This window comes from Mirounga leonina, unplaced genomic scaffold (assembly GCF_011800145.1).
Source record: "Mirounga leonina isolate KUSES-001 unplaced genomic scaffold, KU_Mleo_1.0 Mir_91, whole genome shotgun sequence".
Classification (NCBI taxonomy): Eukaryota; Metazoa; Chordata; class Mammalia; order Carnivora; family Phocidae; genus Mirounga; species Mirounga leonina.
Genome location: NW_023270839.1, coordinates 46,921,103 through 46,948,486, shown reverse-complemented (window position 1 = coordinate 46,948,486; position 27,384 = coordinate 46,921,103). Strand labels below are relative to the sequence as shown.

The 27,384-nt window shown below is 38.6% G+C and overlaps 1 protein-coding gene across 1 annotated transcript in view; it reads right to left on the bottom strand.

The window, feature by feature from the left end:
- Window positions 1–24,440, bottom strand: part of REC114 (REC114 meiotic recombination protein) — a 109,359-nt gene extending 84,919 nt beyond the window's left edge. The window contains exons 1-2 of the mRNA XM_034994470.1: window positions 23,628–24,440; window positions 2,851–2,940 (exon numbers count right to left, since the gene is read on the bottom strand). Of these exons, the coding sequence (XP_034850361.1) occupies window positions 2,851–2,940; window positions 23,628–23,786 (249 nt within the window). The 5' untranslated portion in view covers window positions 23,787–24,440. The remainder of the gene's footprint in view (window positions 1–2,850; window positions 2,941–23,627) is intronic.
- Window positions 24,441–27,384: the final 2,944 nt, after the last annotated feature.

Genomic DNA, 27,384 nt, shown 5'->3' with positions numbered 1-27,384 from the left:
TGACGTGGGGCTCGATCCCAGGACCCTGGGATCATGACCTGAGCCGAAGGCAGATGCTTAACCGACTGAGCCACCCCGGCACCCCAGCCATAGGGTATTTCTTAATTAAGGTATGTTAATTAATGAATGTTGTCTTCTGTTTTTTTTAAACATAACGCTATGGCACACTTGATAGACTACAGTGTAGTGTAAACCTAACATATATACACTGGGAACCAAAACATGCATTCGATTCACCACGTTGTGATACTCATTTTATTATATGGTTTAGTAATTAACCTGCAGTATCTCCAAGGTATCTGTCAACACACAAAAAGTTGTTCAATGTCACTAGTCACTATGGGAATGCAAATTAAAACTACCATGAGATGCCCCTAGACACCCATTAGAATAGTTAAACTTAAGAAGACTGACAAAACCAAGTGTTGGTAAGGACATGAAACAACAGGACCCTCCATACACTGTTTATGGGAATGCCACTTTGAAAACCAGCTGTGTAGTTTCTTAAAAACACAGATGTACCATATGACCCAGTGACAGTTCCTCTCTTGGGAATTTATCAAAGAAAAATGAAAACATACGTTCATACGAAGGCCTGTATACAAATGGTTATTATACCAGCATCATTCACAGTAACCAAAAAAATGGAAATAACCCAAATGTCTATCAAAAGGTGAATGGATAAGCTAATGTGGTTACATAGACAAGTAAATACTATTCAGTAATGAAAAGGAATGAGTAATATGAATTCAAAAGCATTATGCTAAGTGGAAAAGCCAAACACAAAAGACTACATATTATAGGATTTCATTCGTATGAAATTTTAGAAAAGGAAAACAATGGCAAGAGAAAGCAGATCCGAGGGTAGGCAGGAGGGACTGACTACAAAGGGGTTCAAGGAAACTTCTGGGGTTAATTGGAATGTTCTACATCATCATCGTAGAGATGGTTACATGACTATATTCATTTATCAAAACACATCAGGGGCACCTGGGTAGCTCAGCTGGTTAAGTGTCCAACTCTTGATTCTGGCTCAGGTCATGACCTCAGGATTGTGAGACTGAGCCCTGCATCAGACTCCATGTTGGTCGTGGAGCCTGCTTAAGATTCTCTCTCTCCCTGTGCCCCTCCCCCTCCCTGCTTGAGTGCATGTGTGCACTCTCTCTCTCAAAAACAAGAACACATCAAATTGAACACTGAATATTAATGATTTTATGTAAATTATACCTCAATAAAACCGAGTTTTAAAAAGCATTTAATAAAGATTTTTAAAAAGTATCATCCAATAGGGGCGCCTTGCTGGCTCAGTCAGTACAGCACAGGACTCTTGATTTCTGGGTCATGAGTTTAAGCCTCATATTGGGTGTGGACCCTACTTAGAATTTTTTTACAAATGTATTATCCAATATATAAGGTATATATGTACATGCAACACGCAACAAACTGCAGGGTTACCATTGTATTTCTCAGTAGTGGGTCTTTGGAATTTGATAAATTTAGTTTTGTAACTGCATTGCAAAAATCATTTCACATATGATACAAAGAAACCTCTTATCAGTTTGTAACAACATTTACCATTAGTACAAACAGATGGAGCAGACAAAACACAGGGTGGCCCCCTATGTCTAAGGAAGCCAAATTGCCTTAATGTCATCATTCAGCAAAGACTCACAATATTAACAGAGGAGAACTAGCTGTGGCCTAGGCATCCCCCCAGGCCACCATCTGGAATATTCTTCATTTGACGCTGAAGAAGACATCTTATCTTCTGCAACTAATACAAGCCCTAACAGTGGCAAATAAAGCAAAAATGATACAACCATTGCTGTAGTTTTAAAAATCACAAGGAACACAAAGAGGACCTTGCAAGTCACTCCACATTCAAGGATAAGGCTATAATCCATATAAGTGGAGAAATGAATCATCGCAATGTACAACTATGGGATGCTGCCATCCTAATAGAATGTGTAAGGGATTCACCAAAAATTCATATCTTTTAAATATATTTGGTGTATTTGTTCATGATGTTTTTCCCCACCAGAATGATGACATTCCGCAATGATAAGGATTTATGTCTTTGCTGTTTACTGCTACATCCCTAGCATCTAGAACAATGCCTAGCACATAGTAATTGCTCAATAAATATGTTAAGTGAATAAATTATGACTATGTTGAATTTATTATGTCTATATAGATATTATTCACAGGTAAATGATGTAATACTCTTCCCTCCCATTTCTTTCTTTTGTAATTCTTTGACTGGAAGTTGTCTTGTTTTTTCATTTTGTTTCTAAATACCAATTCAAACCTAAACTTTCAAGCAAAATGACTGTTATTTTCTCCTTTATTTACTTCTTCATTTCAAAAATTTCCTACAATATGTGTGTGTACATGTTCATAATAAAGAACAAATGCACCTTTATAAAATTAGTTTTATAGAGGGCTATGTAAGTTAATAGCATGCTTCAAGTTTTCTTCTAGGTACTTCCTCAAATCTGTCCCTCTGCTTATGTTCTCTACCCTCTCTGAAAAACCCTCCACACATTTCTCTATAAATTTAGCCTGTCTCAACCCAATTTCCCCCAGTTAAGAATCCTTTATAATACTGGTTAATCTCAATCCTTTGATCCACTTTGACTCCCAAAACAGAACCATAAACCCATTTCAGCCAGGCAATATTCAGTATATTTTTGTATTTCCCACTGCTACAAAACATTTGATCAATGCTTAATTTGTTGAACCTGATGAATTTCTGCGACCCTGAAGAAGCTTGAGGGTACAAAAATTAACGTAAAGCTACAAAGATAAAGAAATACATTTGCATATTAAACTATAGGCATAAAAACCTACCAGCAGTGTCTGTCCTTGGGAAATGAAGAAATGACCTGATATAACGATGGTGAGAACAAGATACCCAGATTCTTCACTAGAGTCAAAAACCTTGAAAAAGAAGAAAGAGAAATGTGGATAAGACAATACATTTCTGTAATACTAGTAAATGTATAATATCTTCTCACACTGATCTTCCTGCTCAGAACGTTCCCTTTCCTTCCATTTAATCTGTAATCATTCACTTAGTATATTACTAAAACAAATATTCTGAAATGAAAAGAATACTAGTTTAAAAATAAAGAGATGTGGGCCCTGAGCTAACCACTTTTCAGTAACATTTTAATAAGTCATTAATTATCTTTGAGCCTCAGTTTCCTTTCTGTAAAATGGGGATAATGCCTTACATGGTTGCTGTGAGACTTCAGAGTCCTAGTTTCTTTAGTCATATAAATCCATTTTTACAACATCTCAAAGCCTGATGCTTTCCTTTGGATGAGCTTTAATTTGTCAATGTCACTCTTAAAATATGGTGCCCCAAACTGACCATAATGTGCTGGATGTGGTCTATCTCCCATTACTTGTAGTACAGCCTACAATCACATTAACCTCTGAGGGGCTAGTCTCATTTGAAGAATGATCTGATATCAGTAAAACCTCCTGAAACTTCATCACTTATGTTGGTAAATCATACTTTCACATTCTTTATCTGGACCTAAATGTAAGACCTTGCATTTATTCTCATTATATTTTATCTTGTTAGATTTGGCCTATAGTTTCAAAGGGGAGTTGAGGCAATGAAATCAAAATATCAAAGAGCACATGATTGATAGATATAGAAGAGTAGGATCTGGGTCTTAAGTGACCACCCTGTATATATAGGTGGCTTTAATATACTGAAATGCAAACATCCTTGTATAAACAATAAAATGAAATTATGGATTCACCTCCATGCTCAAAGCTCAAAACAATGAATACATACCTAACTCAAGTATATCTTTTTTTTTTTTATTTGAGGGACAGAATGAGAGAGGGAGAGAGAGAGCATGAGAGAGGGGAGGGTCAGAGGGAGAAGCAGACTCCCCGCTGAGTGGGGAGCCCAATGTGGGGCTCGATCCCAGGACTCCAGGATCATGACCTGAGCTGAAGGCAGTTGCTCAACCAACTGAGCCACCCAGGCGTCCCTCAAGTATATCTTTATAAGGTCACTACATTCATTTGATAAATGATGTTTTCATAGTTTCATATGTGGGGTTTACAGCTTTAATGCTATATTTAAACTTAAGATTTCCTACTGAGTTTTCTCTAATTCACTTTAAATTCTAACCTTAAAAAAAAAACAAAAAACAAATGGTATTTTAGGTGTCAAGAAAGGTATGCTAAACTCTGCACTTCAGTGGTTATTACTCCACCTCTTTTCCAGCATTAGGAACTCAGTTATTTGTATGCTATTCTTCCTGCCACAGTTTAAAGGGATTATCTTGAATGCTTCATGACCACTTAAAATCACAAGGATAGCTAGGAGTCAAACACAGCTTTCAAAACTAGAGCCTGGTCAACAAATTCTTTGAGAGGCAATATGTTACCATGACAGTTTATTTTTTTAGGAATGTACTATATATCCCAAAAATATCCCAAAAAGTATCCAACACTTAAATGTACAATTCAATGAACGATGATAAAACAAACGCATAAAAATCACGACCCAGGTGAAGTAAGAGAAAACCCTGCCAGCCTTCCAGAAGGTACCCTAGTGCTATCTCCCAGTCACTCCTTGCTCTCTCCTCCCCCTAAGGTAGCCTGACTTCTAACACCATAGTTCAGCTTTATTTGTGTGAATGGAATCATATAGAAAGAATTACTTTCTGTCTGGCTTCATCAGTGTTGTTGCACATACCTAAGTTCATTGGTTTTCAGTACTATAGAATACCGTTCGACGACAACACCACAATTTACTGTTTCATTCTTTTGTTGATGAATAATATTGTCCAGTTTAGGTCGACCACAAATAATGTTGTTATGAACATTTTTATATATGTCTTTTGTTGGCTAGAAACACTCATTATGGAGACACCAATTCTTTCCAAATTATTTTATATATAATTTTTTTCAAGTGGTAACTAATGACTTCCATGAGAATCCCAGCAGACTTCTCCTCTGCTCTCCAAAGTCTCCAAACTGCTACATCTAATTGCCCACTCATGATTTCCACTTAAAGGCCCAATAGTCATTTCAAAATTAACAGCCCCTAACTTGAAGTCCAAACGTTCCCATTCATTCATTTATTCCTTCACTATTTACAAAGTCTCGAGCAAGTGACATCTGTTGCCTATCACTAGGAGTAGAAATCCAAACATTTCTGCCCACTGCATCTTGGTACTGGAGTCACTGTGGAAAACACAACACAGTCAAGCACTGAATGAACAGCACTTTACTCACATAGGGAAGAAAGAGAGTAAGATTGGCATCAGTAGTGGTCAGTTGCCCCTGCATGGGAGAGAGCAGGTCCCTCTTGGCAGCCACACAGAGCGGTTGGCCTGTGCTCCCCACTCTTGTGCTGCAGCAGAAGGACCCCATTCCCTCCCCCAATGGGACAGACACAGCAGTGGGGCTGGCCAGGTGCCGTATGATACATAAGCAGAACAAAGGAGCACAGGCTCTGAGGACTCTATCTCTAGGTAAAGGAAGTGTTCTGGGCTTCAGGCCCATTCTTACGGTTGTGGCCAAAAGGGGCTGAAAGACTGCATGAACAAGCCTGCCTTTCCCAATACAAAGCACCCACCATATGCCAGGCTGTTGTAGGCATTTGACTCCCACAGTTTCCACATCAGAGAATATAATTCTGTCTTTCCATTTCCTTAGGCCAGCTGTGGAATCATTGAACCCTCTCCTTTCCTCATACCCATATCCAATCCATTAGCACATCCTTCATGTCTATCTTCAAAATACTCAGAATCTAACCATTTCTCACAGGTATGATCTAAGTTATCATCTCTGCTTGGATTATCATGATAACCTCCTCACTGGCTTTCCCTTTGTGTTCTTGCTCCCCTCCCCACACAGTTTATTCTCAATATAGTAGCTAGAGTGATCTTTTTTTTTTTTTTAAGATTTTATTTATTTATTTGACAGAGAGAGAGATAGCGAGAGCAGGAACACAAGCAGGGGGAGCGAGGGAGGGGAGAAGCAGGCTCCCCGCCAAGCAGGGAGCCCGATGTGGGGCTCGATCCCAGGACTCTGGGATCATGACCCAAGCTGAAGGCAGACGCCTAACGACTGAGCCACCCAGGCACTCCTAGAGTGATCTTTTAAACCTAAGTTAGATCATGTCATTTCCAGCTCAAAGCCCTGCAGCTCAAAGCCCAGCATCTCATTCAGAAACTCATGCAAAGCACTCCACAACTCAGCCTCCGTTGCCCCTCTGCTCTCATTACCCCCTTGTGTACTCTGCTCCATCCACATGGCCTCCTTGCTGCTCCTTGAACCCACGAGGCAAATTCATGACAAACCTCAGGGCTTTTATTAATCCTGTTTTATCTGAAACTCTCTTCTCTTAGATTCACATGACTCACTCCTTCATTTTCTTCAGCTCTTTGCTTAAATGTCATCTTTTCAGGTAACACCTTCCTGACCATCCTACTAAAACCTGCCACCAGTCCCTCTGATTACCCAAACCAGATTGCTCCTATTCCTTTTTCCAGGTTTGCTTTCCTCCATAGTTCTTCCCACTTTTGTTACTTTATATTTACTTGTTATCTGTTTATCTATCTTCTTTAAAAGGTAATTGATAAATGGAATTATAAACAATACTCACTTACTCTGAAAGGCAGAATAAGAATAAATAGGGAACAAAGAACAGATGGGACAAATACAAAACAAATAGTAAAATTATAGACTTTATGCCCAACGCTATCAATGATTGCATTAAGTGTAAATGGCTTAAATACCCCCAATAAAAGGCAATCTGACAATAGGACAAAAAGATAAGGTGCAACTGACTATATGCTGCCTATAAGAAATGCATTTTAAATATAAAAATATGAACAGGTTAAAAACAAAAGACTGGGAAAAATATATACCATGCGAATACTAGTCAAAAAAATGTTGTAGTATCTATATGAACATTAGGCAAGAGTATCAAAAGGTATAAAGAAGGTCATTTCATAGTGATAAAAGGGTAGGTTAATCAAGAGACATAATTATCCTAAACATTTCTGTCCCCAAAGATAGAACTTAAAAATACATGAAGCAATAATTGATAGAACTGTAGGAGGAAATAGACAAATCCACAATTATAGTCAGAGATGTCAATACCCCTCTCTCAATAATTGATGGAGCAAGTACATGGAAAATCAGTAAATGTATAGATTTGAACAACAGTATCAACCAACATAACCTCATTGACATTTATAGAACACTTCACCCAATACCAGCAAAATACACATTCTTCTCAAGTATATACAGAGCATTTACCAAGATAGACAAAATTCTGAGACATAAAACAAGTCTTAGTAAATGTTTAAGTATGTTCTCTTAAAATTAAAATTAAATTAAAAATCAGTAACAGACAGATCTCTGAAAAAAAATCCCCAAGTATTCTGAAATGAAGTAATACACTTCTAAATAACCCATGGGTAAATAAGAAATTAAAAGATAAATTAGGAAGTATTCTGAACTGAATATAATCCACCATGTTAATATTCTAAAAAAGAAAACCATATAATCACCTCAATAATGAGAAAATATAGAAAAAGCATTTGACAAAAACCAACACCCACTGCTGATTTATAAACTCAGCAAACCAGGAATAGAAGGAACTTCCTCGAGCTGATGAAGGGCATCTATAAAAAACCTATGGTTAGCAGGAAAGACTGAAAGCTTTCTCTCTAAGATAAAGAACAAGACAACAATGTTAGCTCTCACCACGCCTATCAACATTATCCTGGAGGTTCTAACCATTGTAATCAGGCAAGAAAAAGAAATAAAAGAAAGAAAGAAGTAAAACCATCTTAATTCAGACAACATGATCATTTATGTAGAAAATCCAACTGATTTTCCTAGAATAAATGAATTTTAGAAAGGTTGCAGGATACAAGAGCAATAAATGAAAACTAAATTTATACAAACTAGTAAAGAATGATTAGAATTTGAAATTTTAAAAATATCAAAATTTATAACAGCATCAAAAATATGAAAGACTTAGGGATAAATATGACAAAAAAGTGAAAGATCTGCACACTGAAAATTGACAGAAATTTAAGGTCACATAAATATATGGAGAGAGATATTTTGTTCATGGATAGGAACATTTAGTATTGGTAAGATGCTGAGGTAGGCAGAATAATGGTCCCTCACAGATTTCCATGTCCTAAACCCTGGAACCTGTGGATGTATCTTACGTGGCAAAGGGGACTTTGCAGAGGTAATTCAGGTTAAGGATCTTGAGATGGGAGAGTATCCTGGATTATCCAGGTGAGCCCAATATAATCACAAGGGTTCTTACAAGGAAAAGAGGGAGGCAGAAGAACCAGAGAAGGAAATGTGACTGCTTTGAAGACAGAAGGCAGTAGTACAAGGCAAGGAATTCAGGTAGCCTCTAGAGGCTGAACAGGCAACAAACATTCTCCCCCAGAGACTCCGGAAGGAATGCAGCTCTGCTGACACCTTGATTTTAGCCCTATTAAGACCTCTTTCAGGCTTCTGACTGCCAGAACTATAAGCTAGTAAGTTTGAGTTGTCTTAAGCCACTAAGTTTGTGGCAATTGGTTATAGCAACAATAATCAAAATTCTAAATTCTCTTGTACAGATTAAAGACACCACATATCAAGCATTTCAGTCAGTTAACATTAACCAAGTACCCACTTATATAGTGATTTTTCTTATAAATATTTGGGAAAGGAAAAAAACATAGAAAGGAATATCCCTGACCTTGAGCTGCATTCATTCATTTGTTCATTCAACAAATATTTATTGAGCACCTACTAGATGCCAAGCATTTTTTTTAGATGGGATACATAATTGAACAAAATATTAGCTGCCCTCATGGAGCTAATGGGGGATAGGATGTAGGGCAAGAGTATAGAGTACAGTAAACAAATATAACTAGTGGCACTCTAAGGGTGGGATGTTGAGAGCAGTCAATCCTGGTTCAGGCAATAAGGGAATGCTTTGTCGAGAATTTATATTCAATAGTTAAACAGACTAACAAGCAATCTGATTTTTACTACCACCATGTGCCCACAATTCTAACCAATGTCACTGATAAACTACCTCTCCCTGAAAAAGTCTTTTGTTGATCTTAATTCTAAACAACTGCTACAGTTACTGGTAAGTTTGAATAAAACATTGTAAGCTTCAAATTATCAGATTTTTATTATTTATTCTTTAATAAACTTTTTTTAAACATTGATTTGGGAAATTCCCAATTATAACATTGGCCCACATATATGTATACTTAACCACATACATTTGTTTCAAGAATAGCCCACAAAGATTTGACATACTTCAAGTTTGCTTAATGTAAAGTTCTTGTCTCCAACCCTTTCTTAGGATGCAGTTCACTCCAAGCCTGCGGTACTACATTCTTCTGCATTTAAACTAGATTCAAAATAAACCATGATAGCATAGGGATTGTGAAGACAAACAGATTTGAGTTACTCCAATGCTGTCATTTTATGGGACTTGTTGGTATTTATATTTGTGTTTAAAATTTTATTTTATTATTTTTTTATTTATTTGACAGAGAGAGACACAGCGAGAGAGGGAACACAAGCAGGGGGAGTGGGAGAGGGAGAAGCAGGCTTCCCACGGAGCGGGGAGCCCGATGCGGGACTCGATGCGGGGCTCGATCCCAGGACCCTGGGATCACGACCTGAGCCGAAGGCAGACGCTTAACGACTGAGCCACCCAGGTGCCCCTATTTGTGTTTAAAATTTTAAACAATGAAACAAGAGCACAAGCAACAAGATGGAATGTTTTTAAGTGCAAATTTTAGTTCACACTCAAAATATTTTACTGAACTTGAACAGTACCTTTAACATTATTTTAAAATTATTGTTTCAAACTAAAGAACAAAAAAGAGAATAAAACAGTAATTTTATCATTAGTTGCCTAAATTGTACCGTTGGCAATTCAGGTTTTTTAATCACTTGTTAGTTTGTGGGTAATTAATTACATAAAATATCAGCCTCTAAGCAAAGAATCAAAGTTCAGAAGTTAACTAGATGTAAAAACAATTGGCTAAAGAGTTGTGCTTTTCTCCTGCCTTATACTATAGTGTGTATTTCCCTTTTATTATTTATTTTACTGCTATGATTATAATAGTGAAGCTAAATAAAGGAGTTTACTATCTACATAATAAATGAATAGTTTCATTTGTGGAAATTTTATGAAAATAATGTCATCATTTAGGGGAGTAGAGTGTTAAAAAGTTATCTATTCTGGGTGTCAAATGCTCTAGGCACATCATTTAACATAATAATAAGTAAGTAATAAGTAAACATAATAAATAAATAAATAATCTAGTATGTAGGAAAGTACGGAAGGTAGGGAAACAATAAAGCAGGGTAAGGGGAACAGGAGTGTGAAGACAGGGCATGAAAATTATAATATAAATGGGGTGGTCTGGGTAGGCATATTGAGAAGGTGAGGCTTGAGCAAAGACTTGAAGGCATTAGAGGGTTAACCAGATATCTGGGAATTCAATACTTACTATTTTTCAGGTATTTGTTGCAATCCTTCATCTAAAAGATTTTTATAGTATGCTCATACACTCTGAAAATGTCTAATTAGAGACTTCCAAGGAGGTTAGGAAAAATGGTAGTTTGCATCCTTGCAGTCTTCCCTTCCCAAATCCAAACCAAATACCAATTACCTCTCCTTGAGCAGTTGCTAAACATCAGCATCCAAATGGGCCAGAAGGATGGGCTGAGGTCTTAGGATCCAGATAAAAAGAGGTGGCATAATTTCTCCACCCCCAAGAGAAAGGAGGCCCTCCTCTGAGCAAAGAACCCTAGGACAAAGATAGGAATGTCCCAGTTCTTGGGAAAGAACCTCACTAGAAACTGGTAGACCCCCAAGAAAAAGAGCAATACCAGCCTGTGTATTCTGAAATTCCTACTGGTCTCCCAGCCTCTAAGAAGTCACAATGGAGATGGACAACTTACTTACCTGAGTCCTTCCTACTACTTTACAGAAGGCCCAGAAGGCTGAGACTCATGTACCTCCCAACATTTACCACTTAAGATATATATTCACTGTTGGATTTGAGCCACAGGGTAAAAAGAAGCGTAAGTTAGACAGAGGAAAATAACAATATGCCCAGTAGGCTAAAGTAATGAAGAACAAACAGAAAACCCAGAATAGGTGGCTCCTAGTGGAACAAAACTGTCCAAGGAGATGCACAACAGCCTGAACAAACAAACAAACAAACAAATATATACACACATACATAATTATAATATATATAATTAAGAACACTTAAGCAGAGTCTTAGAGCTAAATATATGCCTTATAAATACAAAAACTAAGAAAAAACTCAATAGCTTAATTGAAGAACTAGATGGACATTGTTGAAACCAAATTAATGGTCTGAAAAAGCAAGTAGAAATATTTAGAAACACAGAGCAAAACTACAAAGAGGAAGAACTCATGTGTGTAAGATAAGATAAATGTGGAGCAAAGATTCAGATTCAGAACAAATGTTAATGATAACAGCTAAAGTGGAGAGGGAGAAAGAGACTGAGGAAAGGCAATAATTCAACAAACAGGAACTATCCCATGATTGCAGAAAGGCATGAAACAGAAGATACAAGGGGTTCAAGTTCCAGGCATTGATGGTCGGGGGGTGGAAGGAAATCAACATACTAGACACATCCCAAAAAAATTCTGAATTGAAAGGATAGACGAAGACCTTAAAAGTTTCCAGTCTTAAAAATAAAAAAGTCACGCTCTAGCACTAGGGGATTCTAAAAAAAAAATTTTAAGTGGTAAATGAAGGCAAAGAATTAAGCATATATCCTACCTCTCCTACACAAACCAATCACCATGTAAACTCTAGCCTATATGAAGAACTTTTTCTTTACTTCTATAAAGAATATGAAGTATTTTTCTATTCCAAATAATAAATGAAGAAAAAATGATAAAATTAGGATATCACCTTTTGCAACTCCTAATTAACGGCTCTAGGCTCTAGGCTCTATAACTGCAACATCACAAAGAGAAATAAACAGGTACCACATACTTCCAACAGAAAGAAAACCAAACCCCCTTTAAGTACTCTTGCCGAAAAAACAAAAACAAAAAAACCCAACCTGAACTTGATCACACTTCTAGCTTCAACTATCAATTCACAAGAAATACAGAGACCAAAGGATCATATTAACTGCACCACAGAGATGCAGTCAGCAAAACCCACAGTCAGAAACTCTGTAGAACCTGTTTTTTGTTTTTGTTTTTCAACAAATTGCAAGGAAGGGAGAGAGGTGGGTCAGGGAAACATAACAAAGAAAACGTAAAGATTAAAAGATACACCAATCACAATGGATGGTCCTGCTGACAGAGTTATGACATTTAAGAAACTATTAGAATATTTGATAATATTAAGGAACTTTTTAGGGCAAAAATGGTATTATGATTTTTTTTAAGTCCTTACCTTTTAGAGATAACTGAAATAATTGATAAATGGTATGCTACTTGAGATTTCCTTCAAAATAACACAATGGACATGGATAGGATATAGATGAAACCAGACTGGTCATGAGCTGATGACTATTGAAGCTGGTGACACATACATGTGGGTTTACTATATTATTTTATGTATCTTTGATTATGTTTTAATTTCTTTGTAACAAAAAGTTTTACAAGAGGCTTCCATTTTCTTCATTAACTAGGTATAAGCATGATTAAGTAAAGGTACTTAGCTTACTGTGAAGGACAAGAATACTACATGCAGTGTCCTAACTCCACAAATTCCAAATATCATAATGCCTAATATAATCTAGGCATTTGAGAAAAAAAAAATACTTATTTCTGGTTCTTGGGAAATATTTTTAATGATTTAGCATTTTACTGGAATGTTCACATTAGCACAATATGGAAAGCTCAAAGAAAAATGTTATCTCTAATAACCAAGTCATCACAGAAAAAGATATTAATTTTAAGGTGTCAGAGAAAACATTTATCATATTCATATCTTCTCTTCTTTCTAGTTCTTAACCTAAATGTGGCTTAAGATTTAGGTCATAAAAAAAAAAGTATGTATGGTATTGGCATAAAAACAGACACACAGACCAATGGAACAGAATAGAGAACCCAGAAATAAACCCATGCATATACAGTCAACTAATATTTGACAAGGGAGCCAAGAATACTCAATGGAAAAAAGACAGTCTCTTCAATAAACAGTGCTGGGGAAACTGGATATTCACATGCAAAAAAATGAAACTAGTCCCCCATTTTACATCACTCATAAAAATTAACTCAAAGGAGATTGAAGAAAAATGTAGGACCTGAAACCATAAAACTTCTAGAAGAAAACACAAGGAAAAAGCTCTTTGACACTAGTCTAGGTAATGATTTTTTGGATATGACACTTAAAGCACAAGCAACAAAAGCAAAAATAAATAAGTGGGCTACATCAAACTAACAAGTTTCTGCACAGAAAAAGAAATGATTAATTAAATGAAAAGACAACCATGGAATGGGAGAAAATATTTGCAAACCACATATCTAACAAGGGGTTAACATCCAAAATATATAAGCAACTCATATAACTCAATAGCAAAAAAGCAAATAATCCAATTTTTTAATGGGCAAAGGACCTGAAAAGACATTTTCCCAAAGCTGTTCAAAAGGTACATCTTATGGTGCTCAGTATCACTAATCATCAGGGAAATATAAATGAAAAATCACGAGTTATCACCTCACATGTGTTAGAATGACTATTATCAAAAAGACAAGAGATAACACGTGCTGGCACGGATATAGAGAAAGGGGAATACTTGTATGCTGTTGGTGAGAATATAAATTGGTACAACCACAAAGGAAAACTGTATAGAGGTTCCTCAAAAAAAAAAAAAAAAAAAAAAAAAAAATCAAAGAAATACCACATGATCCAGCAAATCCACTTCTAGGTATATAACTGAAGGACTCGAAATCACTATCTTGAAGAGATATATGCACCTCCTTGTTCACTGCAGCATTGTTTATAATAGCCAAGACTTGGAAATGAAAGAATAAAGATCATTTCAGACATATATACACATGATAGAGTATTATTCAGCCATAAAAAGAAGGAAATCCTGCCATTTGAGATAATACGGATGAACCTTGAGGGCATTATACTAAGTGAAATAAGCCAGACACCGAAAGACAAATACTGGATGATCTTACCTACATGTGAAACCTAAAAAAAGCCAAACTCATAGAAGCAGAGAACGGATTGGTAGAGAATAGAGATGGGTGGTGGGCAAAATACTTGAACATGGTCAAAATGTACAAGCTTCCACTTATAAGTTCTGGGGATATTAATATACAATATGATGGCTATAGCTAACAATACTGTATTGTATATTTGAAAACTGCTGGGGACAGATCTTTAAAGTTCTCATCACTAGGGCACCTGGGTGGTTCAGTCCACTCAGGTCATGATCTCAGGGTCCTGGGATCCAACCTCCCCCTGGCCCTCCGTCAAGCCCTGTGAAGAGCTCCATGTTCAGAGGGGAGTCTGCTTGTCCCTCTCCCTCTGCCCCTCCCCCTGCTCATGCTCTCTCTCTCAAATAAATAAAATCTTTAAAAAGTTCTCATCACAAGGAAAAAAATTTGTGACTATGTAAACTTATGGATATTAACTAAACTTATCGTGGTAATCATTTCACAATATATACATATTTGAAATCATTATGTTATACATCTAAAAGTTATATTATATATATCTCAATAAATATGTCAATTATATCTCAATAAAATGGAGTGAAAAAGATTTACATCAAACTGACCTCTATTGTGGTATTTCAACATCAATATGTAGGACACACTGAAATATAGAACTTGCCTATATTACAAGTTGGGGTTTTCAGGCACAGCTTATACATTGGTTAAATCAGAGTCTTCTAATATTTTATATGCATATATCTGGGCAAGACTGTACTATAACACTAATCTAAAGTTAAAAAAAGAAAAAAGAAAAGGGGGTGCCTTTTCAAGTGGTTCTTTGCCCAGCCTCACAGACATATATTCCTTCCAAAGAACTGGCTCAGTCAGTTAAGCGACCAACTCTTGATTTCAGCTCAGGTTATGATCTCATAGGTTGCTGTATAGAGCCCCGTATTGGGCTCTGTGCTGGGTGTGGAGCCTGCTTAAGATACTCTCTCCCCACCCCCTCCCTCTATCCCACCCTCCCGTCTCCCTCTCTAAAAAAAATAAAATAAAATAAAAAATAAAGTTAAACAGAAAAAATTTAAAGAAATATATGAAAATACAGAAAAGTATTTCAAAGGTACGTATATCTTAGATGAAAGGTTAAAACAGTGTTACTCTTCAAATGTGACAAATTATGCACTTGATTAAGGGTTTTTTTTACCCTGCCTTTAAGACCCCTCAGAAAGTGTCACAGCTCTATATATCGGTCCTAAGGGATTTATGCATTTTGAAATATGAAAAACATGCAAGATTGCTAAGTAGGCTATCAGCTGCTTCCCTCTTGGTAACTAAAGTGACTCATAAATTATCTCAACAAACTAGTAGAATATATTTATGCTAATGAAAGTGATTCTGCTACATACCTCTTACCAAACTGTAAAATTCAGTATTTTGTTTCTGCTGTTTCATAGAAATGCTAAGTGTTAACGGTTACAATAATAAACACAATCACAAGAGCATAACACCCAGACCAAAGACAAAACAAAACAAAACAAAAAAAACCCCACAAGTAATATATACATCGATGGCCATATTATAATTATGCACTAAATAACAGGATATTTTGGTTATTGCTATTTTTTTAGAGAATGCCCTTGAGGGGCGCCTGGGTGGCTCAGTCTGCCTTCAGCTCAGGTCATGATCCCACAGCCCTGGGATGGAGCCCAGCATCAGGCTCCCTGCTCGGTGGGGAGTCTGCTTCTCCCTCTCCCGCTGCCCCTTCCTCTGCTTGTGTTCCCTCTCTCTCCCTCTCTCTCTCGCTCACTCTCTCTCAAATAAATAAAATCTTTAAAAAAAAAGAAAGAAAGATAGCAAGAAAGAAAATGCTCCTGAGTTCCAGCCAGGGACCCCAGGAATAAAAATTCATTTCTTAGCAGTCTCCAGATTCAGAAGAGAAAAGAGTGTGGCAGACTTCTAGCTATTCTCCAATACCCATTTTCCTTTCTATATGGTAACAGAACTGCTGGGTTTTAGCTGGACACATGATCTTGTGGACTACAGACTACTTATGGCAGCTGTCCATGCAGTTAGGATGGCCACAGCTCTAAGTTCTGGCCACTGTGCTGAAGGAGGTAGTACCATGTGGCACTTATGGGAAATCTTCCTTAAGAGACAGCAGGTATATATCCTTCTGTTACTTCTTGATTCCTTCCTCCACCAAGCTGTCGAGGATATCACTTCTATCTTGGACTATTAGACCATGGCCACGCAGAGGAACAAAACAGAAGGTTCCTCAGTTCCTGACACTGTGGAGTGTCATACCAGCCCTGCACTTCTATGTGGAGAATAATAAACTTTCACCTTATTTAATCCACTGTTATTTTATATTTTCTGTTACTCAGAGTCAATATGAACCCTAATACAAAATATAACCTGTTAACTCTTCAAAAAAAAACAAAAGAAGCTGCATGAAAGAATAAGTCGCAGTGACATAAGAGAAAATACCACTGTAGGAAGTGGTAGTGTACAGCACAACGAGGACTGGCTTGAAGACCTGAGTTTTAGAATTAGTTCTACTTCCTACATAAACCTTTGGCAAGCCATTTAACCTAGGCAGGCCTCAGCTTCTTCTATAAAATGGTAGTAAGATAGATCTAAAGAGTGGTGAGAATTAAATTGGAAGAGGTTGATGAAAACACAAATTGTAAAGAGCTATATAGTATCAGTATTACTTTGTCAATTATTCCTTCTTCCCCACCTTTCCTTCAGAATTGGGGCATGAGGATGGACTGCAATACTTAAACATAACTAGAGTGTCACCCCCCAGAGATTGATTCATTAGGTCTAGCGCAGGAACCATGATACTGCATTTTCAACAAGCACCCCAAGAGACTGTTGAAAGCAGTCAGCCCGTTACACCTTAGGAAACACTGCTCTATGATCAGGCCCTACCCGTTCTTGTAATCCTGTGCTTGAGTGCTCCAATATTTTAAGACTGTGATGAAACACAAGGAGAGTTCCATAGCCTCTCTAGTGCCTAACTAAATGCTAAGTAGCCAGGAGACAATTTAATAATATTTTGTTGAACTGATGAACTGAAGTGGAAAATGCCTCAAACAACTAAAAAAACAGAAAAAATTAACGGAAACAAGTTTTCAAGACACTGGATATTAGGTAATAAAAACCATGATTCCTGAGACATAATGAAAAATGAAGGTGAGCCTTACGACTGCCCTAGATTACTTCTTGGAGAAAGTTTCCAGGCCAAAGTACCAAGAGGAGGAGCCCAGGCAGCACAGGGTGACGTTTCCTTGAGTTGAGGGGCTAGAGCTCTGAGTCCAGGGAGGACAGTGTGGCTCCAGTTCACAGTTCACAGGACAGAATACCAGAGAGAAAACTCCCAACACCTGCAGAGATTCCTCAACTCTTTGGAATATATGTCTGTGAGGCTGGGCAAAGAACCACTTGAAAAGATTTAAGGGAACAATCCCAAGACCTCACATAGGGCAGGGAATAGTGCCTGTTCTCATCAGCTAGGGTGAAAACCCTCATAATTTACAGGGCATTGGGTAGAATACCCTGAAGAGTTTTACCTCAGGAGTGAGAAAAAAATTAGCCCTAGGTCAAATGTTGCTCTGGTCCCACCTGACAAAGCTTAAAAGCAAGACTTGAAAGGATCAAACTGTTTCCAGATAACTTATCCCAGAAAATTCAAGAATATTTATAGGAATACAAAAATATCCTGCATCCAACAGGGCAAAATTCACATCAGGCATCCAATCAAAAATTACCAGACATGTAAAGAACTACTATTTTACTTTTTTAAAAATCATTTTCTTGGGGTTTTACTAAATCTTAAATTTTCCTTAAAAAAAAAAAACCTGTCATTTTTATCATTTACACTCTGTGTATTAATCTCAAAATCCCTCATCTACATAATTGAAGTGCTATTCCCTATATGAAATATTAACACTTTGAAGACAAACAGCATAGGTGGTTAAAAGCACAACCTTTAGAGGCAGGAAAACCAGGCTCTGAATAAATTCTTTATTCTTAACTTATCCCTGTGTTCCTGGGCAAGCCACTGAACCTCTCTTGAGTTTTAGTTTACCTATCTATAAAACAGTACAACAGTATTTGCTTCATAGGACTTCTGTAAGAAATAAAGTAAATACCTAATAAATAGTAACTATCATGCCATAATTATCACATTATCATAAGGAAAATTTTAAAAAGTTAGTACACACTCAAACATTCACTGAGCAACAAGCAATCATATGCTAGTTAATATGCAGGCACTAGGAATACAATGAAAAAAAGGATACTGTTGAGAGGACCTGAAGTATATCTTATGTTGAATCTGCATTTAGAAGTTCATCTCAAGTACAAACTTCATATTCTATTTCTTAATTTCTAAGTAGGGCAATTATTTTAAGTCCTCCTATAAAAATTAAAGGTTGATTTTTTTCCCTTTGAAAGGAAAAAATAAGAAATTGTCAGGTTCAACCAATTAGGGCATGTCTAAGAAATCCTGGAATCTGAAAAACAGGGTAAAACTTTAACTTAAAAGCAACCTACAATTTAACATCACCTTTCAAAATCATTCTCAAATTAGTAGGCTAAATTGTATTCAGATATAAAATACACAAAATGGACCAATCTGTTATTATGATAATCTTTACAGTAAGGCTTGGGCTAACAGATGTAAGGTATTAAAACCAAGTTCAAGTTTGTATTTCATTTGCTCATTCCACTTAAATGACAGATGGCTTAAATATTAACCCTATTAACAAGACATTTGCATATTCATTATGAATCTGATTGCCTTACTTCATAAGTCCATGAAGTCATTTTATTAATTTTACTGTACGGCTGCCCATTTCATGCAAGGTCTTCAAAACCCTTGCCTCTCCAAGTGTGGTTCTAGAACCAGCAGCATCAGCATTACCTGTAAATTTGCTAGAACTACAGAATTTTATTCCGCATACTGAGTCGGAATTTGCATTAAAACAGAATTTCTCCCCGGGGCGCCTGGGTGGCTCAGTCGTTAAGCGTCTGCCTTCCGCTCAGGTCATGATCCCAGGGTCCTGGATCGAGCCCCGCATCGGGCTCCCTGCTCCGCGGGAAGCCTGCTGCTCCCTCTCCCACTCCCCCTGCTTGTGTTCCCTCTCTCGCTGTCTCTCTGTGTCAAGTAAAAAATCTTTAAAAAAAAAAAAAGACTCTTGTTCTTTTATTTTTTTTTAAAGATTTTATTTATTTGTCAGAGAGAGCCTTCTTCTCCCTCTGCCTGCCGCTCCCCATGCTTGTGTGCTCGCTCGCTCTCTCTGACAAATAAATAAATAAAATCCTAAAAAATATAAATAAAAATTGTGGTAAAATACACATAAAATACACATAACATAAAATTTACTATTTTAACCATTTTTAAGGGTTCAATTAAATGGCATTAAGTGCATTTGCAAGGTTGTATAACCATCCATCACTATCTCAAAGACTTAATACTTCATTATTTTGAATTTTGGAAAGGCAGTGTTAAAAAAGTTGTTAGAGGGGCGCCTGGGTGGCTCAGTCGTTAAGCGTCTGCCTTCGGCTCAGGTCACGATCCCAGGTTCCTGGGATCGAGCCCCGCATCGGGCTCCCTGCTCCGCGGGAAGCCTGCTTCTCCCTCTCCCACTCCCCCTGCTTGTGTTCTCTCTCTCGTTGTCTCTGTCAAATAAATAAAATCTTTAAAAAAATAAAAAAATAAAACAGAATCCCCATGTGATTTCTATGCACTATGAAGTCTGAGTAGCATAGTTCTAAACTGTTGATTTTTTTTCACTTTTTTTTACGGTATTTTTTTTTTTTAAGATTTTATTTATTTAACAGAGAAAGAGACACAGTGAGAGAGGGAACACAAGCAGGGGGAGTGGGAGAGAGACAAGCAGGCTTCCCACCGAGCAGGAAGCCCGATGCGGGGCTCGATCCCAGGACCCCGGGACCATGACCTGAGCCGAAGGCAGACGCTTAACGACTGAGCCACCCAGGTGCCCCTTTTTTTACAGTATTATAAAAAGCTTATTTGCTTCCAAACTGTTGATTAACTTACCTCCAGATAGTTACTTTTCATAATAATTCGGTTCAGACAAATAAATCAGAAGATATAGATATATTAGATGTTCTATATATAATATTTATGTCTCAGACTTGACCTCCCCTTTCAACCAGGATTTCAAGTCTTAGAAGATTTACACTATCCATATTTTCTCGAGTCAACATTTTTGTGGCCACTAGCATGTGGTCATTGTGACAAAATCTCTGTAATTAAATAACTATATAGAACAATACCAGATCAGTTCTTCCTATAATTTCAGAAAAAAATGAAAAAAACTCAAAGTAGTTTAAACCAAGGTTCAGCTTGAAAGTTCCCTAGGGAAAAAACGACCAGAATGACTCTATCTTCCACAATAATATATTTTTATGCTTTACCTAACACATATTTTTTTTTTTACTGCAGGTACCATATATTTTTAAAATAAGAAATTCACATAGGACTTAGTACAGTTCTTTAGATGGCTCATCTTTTATTATTACTATTGCACAATAGTCACAGTGCACATAAAATAGAACAAATCTTGTTTTCTCTTTCGATTTTCCAAAAAGAAAAATGACAGACCTAGGCTGAAACTGATCACAGCAGGTAGGATGCTTCAGCACAGATTCAAAGGAAGGTACAAATGTTCAGTTTTCAAAAGCACTGCAAAAGCCAACTTCATCTCTTGTCACTGTAGCTGTGGCTTTATGCCAAACATTTGAAAACTGTTGAAAAGGGCCATTCCTCATAAGCAATTATGAAGAGCTTTGCAAAAAGAAGGGGGAAATAACTGTAATAACAATGAACTCCTTACAATAGCCAAATGTCCATGGCCTCTGGGTTGCAGGATAAGAATCCGAGAGTTACCCATATGCATCTGAGCCAATGCACCCAACAAAGATGCCTTAGGAGAAAGGGTTTGAAGCGGTGGTAAGAGAAAGTATGAAGGAACGTGTTGGGCAGACTCAGAAATTAAATATTTCTCAAACATCCCCAGTTTTTTATAAGACACAATTATAGATCAGACATCCTTCAATTTAACTTTATTCATCCTTTTTTGCATTTGCAGCCTATATAATTTCTCAGGATACAGCATTCTGGAAGAGTACAACTAGGCACTGAACGCCTTTTTTTATGGTTCTAGATATGAACATTGATTTCAAACTTTAAGTAGTCCCCTAGCTCTAACATTCGAGAATTTGGTGAACAATTCATTATGCCCCATCTCTACTCTCATCCACAGTCAAGCCTCTCAAAGAATTGTCTAGCCATGGTGGTTCCGCTCCCTCACCTACCAGTCACCCTTCAGCCTACCTCATCTGGTTTCCATCACTTCACTACACTGAAACTTCTCTTGGTAAAGACCATAAGGACCTTCATGTTGCTAAACCCAATGGACATCCCTTAGTCATCATTTTTCTCCACTTTGCAGCATCATTCAACAAAGTTCACTGTTCTCTCCCTCTTTTTTTTTTTTTAAAGATTTTATTTATTTATTCATGAGAGACAGAGAGAGAGAGAGAGAGAGAGGCAGAGGGAGAAGCAGGCTCCCAAGGAGTAGGGAGCCTGATGTGGGACTCGATCCCAGGACCCTGGGATCATGACCTGAGCTGAAGACAGACGCTTAACCATCTGAGCCACCCAGGCGCCCCTGTTCTCTCCCTCTTAAAATAACTTTCTGTAGCTTTGATGGACATTTCTCCTGGGTGCCTCCCCAACTCCCTGTCCCTTGTCAATCTTGTTTAGGGACTCTGTCCCCTCTACCTAACCTACAAATGTTGGGCCATCTTGGGACTCAGTCCTGGAATTTCATGCAATCTCATAACTATAAATTTCAACTTCATGCTGATGACACATTCATCTCCAGCCCACATCTTTCTTCTACACCAGTATACCCAACTACCTATTCAGCATCTCCACTTGAATGTTTCACAAACACATTTAAACTCAATACATCCAAAACTGAAGCCTTGGATCTTTCTCTCACTGTTCCTCCTCCAATGTTTTCCATTCCCCAACCATCTACCCAGTTGCTCCTGCTAGAAGCCCAGAAGTCCTTTCCTCCCATATCCAATCAACCTCCAAGTCCTACCATTTTGGCCTCCAAAATATAGTTTTAATATGCCCAATTTCCCTAGTCCCACTGCCATCCTCTCCAAACTACCCCCACTCTAGTCGAAGTCATTATCATCACTTGCCTGCAACAATAGCATTCTAAGTGATCTTCCTGAACCTACTCACATTCCCCTTCAACTCCGTCTTCAGACTTCAGCCAGAGTGATCTTTCAAATATGAAAATTCTACTTAAAACCCTTCAGTGGCTTCCAACCAACTTTAGGATAATGTTCACAAGGCACCTGTCTACCTCTCCAGATATTCGCACCTTATGCTATCACTCCCTTTGTTCTCTAAGCACCGGCCTTATTCTTTTTCTCTGTACATTACACGTGCTGAGGTTTTCCAGGTGTAGGGCCTTTGCACATGCTGCAAATGCTACCTGAAATATTTGTTCTTTTACTCTTCCACACTCTGCTGCCCAAATCACACTAACATACACATGCACAGGCATAATCGAAAACTTCAGGGTCCACATCCAACAGTCAAACCACACCAAAAGGAACAGAATGACTAGCAACTCTTGGCATTAAAGTACATACCACCACAACAAAAAATAATAACAGCAAACCCTTATATAATTTTACCAGGACTGTTTGAAGTAATTTATATATATTATATATATTAACTTATTCACTGCTCACAACAATCCTAGGAAGTGGATACTATTATTATCTCTATTTTAAAGTAAGTTAAAAAAAGGTACAGAGAGGATCAATAACCCCAGCACGGTCAGAGAAATTCGGTAGCAAAGCAAGGATTCAAACTTAGTCCTTCTTCTGTGTGAGTGCTTGACTGCCCGTAGCATGACAACTTGGTCATGTTCTATTTAACCTTCCCTTCCGCATAAGGGATGTGGAACTGTTTTAAATAATTACACAGTCATTTGGATAAGTACTTGTCCTCCACTAAGCTGAAAACATAAATGAGGGTAGGGACCATTTCTCTCTTGTTCACCGACATACCCCCAGCACCCTGAATAAAGCCTCACACATACCTGCTGCTCAATAATCTGTTGAACATAGGACTACTGCCTTGCGTAATTATTTTGAGAATGTACTGGATCCAATTATGAGATTACGTAATATGTCCTGTTAGCTGTCGGCTAGCCAGTCCCGTCAGTCCTGCGGCGTCCCCTCCTCCGGCCTGGGTGGCATTCGGGGACTAAGCCCAGTGTGGCTGCTGGCCTCGGTCTTGCCTCTCCCCCCGGGGGTTGAGCCCCTCCCGGCCTTTCCTGCCCTCTGGCCTCACCTTCCACGTGGGGGAAGAGGCTGTCCCAGCGTCCTGACCAGGCCCCGGCGGCTCTCCGGGGCCCGAGGGCATGAAGCGGCCGTACCGCTGCAGAGGCCACTGAGCCGCGCCTCCTCCCGGGAGCGCGAGGCCGGCAGGCTCTTTTCCCGCCTCCGCCATGTCGGGCCTCAGGATGTGCACAGCACGCGGGCACGTGCCAATCCGCGCAGCTAACCAATCAGGAAGCGAGCTGGCCCAAGGCCCACCTTCCCCGCCAGTGGAAGCCAATGGGCGGACCCCGACGACTCCTGCAGGGGGCTGCTGGGGTAGTGGGCGTCACTCTGGACCCCGAGCGCCTTCTGCTGCGGCGCCTGTGGATGGCCTCGCCTCTGCAGCCCTGGGGCCCTCACCTCCCCTCAGGCAGCCCAAGTCACGGTCCAGCCGCTCTGACTGGGACATTTCCGAAAACCGGCTGATTCCCTGTAACTTCTACGCGCTGGGACCAGGCCGGCTTTCCGAGGCTGCGTGGACAAGTGTGTTTCCCTTCCAGCAGCCTTTCAGATGGCAATGTCCCTGCCCACCCCAAACCCATCACAACACAGCATCAGTTCCACCCGCCATTCAGGAAGTAAGGCTATTTTCTCCTCATCCTGTGACCCTCTGGACTCCAGACGGTCAAGTTGTTGCCAAAAGAGAGGAGCAATTGGGTGGGATGCTGCCGGCCATAAAAGGTGTGCCCCAGTCAAGCAGCAGGTGCAACTAAATGACAGGTCTGGGTGATTTATAGTCGACAAAGCTCTTCTACATCTGTTACTTCATTTGTCCTCCCAACAACCTTGTGAATTAAAGAAGCAAAACAGAGATTACTGCCCCCATTGAATAGATGGGAGGCAAAATAAGGTCCAGAGGGTAAAAGCGATTTGTCCAAGGTTACACAGCCAGGGTAAAACTGTGGTCTCCACAATCTCTCCAAGTGTCTGCCACACTCAACGAAGAATTTATGTATTCATTGAGTCTGTGTCAAACCAGAAGCAGAGTATACAGAGGATGGAGACTATGTTAACCAAACACATAAAATAGAGTTATAATGCAAGTAATTTTTAAAACTAAATGTCAAAGGGTAGTATATGCATAGACAGTGGTTAGAGAGGTGGTAGTTCATTCACTCTACAAAGCACTCATTAAATATCCACTGTGTGTAACTATACTAGTCACTATAGGGGTTACAGAAATGGGTAAGTCATGTATCTAACCTTCTAGGACCTCATGCATCTAGCCTTCTAGGATCTTATAAGGAAAACAATGAGAAGTACCCATGATACCTGATAGTTACTGCCACACAAAAGGTACAAACCATGTGCTCTAAGGATTCAGATGAAGAGTGGCACTTCACTTCTGTTCAGAGCACTGAACAGCAGCTAAGGAGAGTGAATTCTACTTGGTAGGTGATAAGGAACATGGAAAATGTGTGTAGGGGAGTGACGCTGTTATAATGGTGGTCTAGGGAGGCTAATCTTTCAGGGGCATATAGAATAAATTGCATTCAAGGCAGAGGATATATGTTACTTATCTTTCTATTTCAGATTTCAGAAACTGCTTCTGAAGGCCCTTAAATGACACAGCACTATTGCATTTAATATAGTAGTAAATAGAAACTTGGTGTGAGTCCCAGTTCCGCCACTTGCCAGCCTTGTGACCTTGGGGAAATCACTTAACCTCTCTGTAAAATAGGGTTAGCAAATACCCATCTTAAAGGGCCAGAAGAAGGATAAAATAAGATCATATGTGGGAAAACCCTTGGTAAATTACAAAGCGGTACACATGTTGGTGCTTTCTATTTACACGGTTAAAGTGACTTTCTATGGGCTCCCTGTAGGCAGGAGGATGGGAATGGGAGCCTGACATTCAGTCTCAGAGGTGCTCACCTTCCAGGTCCAGGGCTGTGGATGCTGTCAGACACCCTTCACAGGAGCAGATGGTGTTCACAGTTGGGACCCTGTCAGTGCCCAAGGACACCCAGGGCCCTGCTGGGTTCCCACCTGCAAGCTCCCTTCCTAGACAATGCACCTGTGCTTGAGCTTCTGGGGCCACCAGCGTCTGCCAAGAACAGTTCATGTCTGCAAAGGGAGATATGAGAAAGCCATAGCACAATGCACAGAGACTCTTAAAAACTTATGATATTAACAAATGTGATGTGAGCATTCAAAAAGTCCCAGACGCTGTACTTGGTGCTGGGGATACAGTAGAGATCAAACCAGGTACAGCTTCTACCCTCCTGAAGCTTACAGTCTAGCAGGAGGGTGGAGAGAGTGGGGAAGTGGGTGCAGAACACTGAGCAAATTACTCCATATTTTTAATGGTCATTGTATTTTCTTTTTTAAAGATAAATCTATAATATGTATCAAGGTACAATTTTATACAATAAAAGCACAGATATTACAAGCAAGTTTTGACACCTCTATACACTCATATAATCAACATCCAAAACAAGATATAAAACATTTCCGAAAGCCCCAAGTTTTCTTTTCTTTTTTTTTTTTTTTTAAAGATTTTTATTTATTTATTTGAGACAGAGAGAATGAGAGAGACAGAGAGCACATGAGAGGGGAGAGGGTCAGAGGGAGAAGCAGACTCCCCACTGAGCAGGGAGCCCGATGCGGGACTCGATCCCGGGACTCCAGGATCATGACCTGAGCCAAAGGCAATCGCTTAACCAATTGAGCCACCCAGGAGCCCCTGCCCCAAGTTTTCTTATGAGTGTCTTGTTCCTGTCAATCTCCAACTCCCAAGGGCAGGCGTTGGTCTGATTTTTATCACTATAGCTTGGCTTTTCCTGTTCCTGGACTTAATATATATGAAACCGTACAGAATGTACCCTTTTATATGTGCTTCCTTCGGTCAGTATAATTTTGTCTTTTATCTTCATCCCATGGTGTGAGGTGTATCAGTAGTTCATCCCTTTTTAGTGCTGAATAGCATTCTATTGTTTGATTGTATTGTAACTTGTTCTTCACCTGTTGATGGTCATTTGGGTTGTTTTCTGTGTTTTGTTAAAAGCTGTTATGAACATTTTTGTACCAGTCTTTTTTGTTGATACGTGTTGTCATTTATCTTCAACCTATACCTAGGAGTGAAATTGCTGTATTCCAGAGAGACATATGTTTTACCCTATAAAAAACTGCAAAATAGCGTGTGGCAGTAAGCCTTGTACCATTTTGCACTCCTACCAGCAACATCTGAGAGGTCCAGTTGTCCTTGCTGACATTTGCTTTGTCAGGTCCTTTTAGTTTAGCAACTGTAGTGGATTTATCGTGATGTCTCATTGTGGTTTTAATTTGCATTTCTCTGATGATGAATAATATTGAGCCCCATTTCCAATGGCTTACTGGCCATTTGTATATCTTATTTTATGGAGAGTCTGTTCAAATCTTTTGCCGTTATACATTTGTAAGAGTTCTTTACCTATTCTGGATATGTCTTTTGTCAGATATATGCGTTAAAAACATTCTGTGACTTGCCTTTTCATTTTCTTAAAAATGTTTTGCAAAGCAGAATTATTTAATTCTGAATGGAGTCCAATTTATTAATCTTTCAATGCTTTTTTTTTTTTTAGTGCTTTTTGTGTCCTAAGAAATCTTGGCCTACCCTAAGGTTGTACACATATTTTCCTATGTCTTCATCTAGAAATGTTATGGTTCCAATTTTTACATCTGGGCACATGACCCTTCTTTCATTAAATTGTTTATAGGAAATGAAGTAGGACTTAAGGTTCATTTTC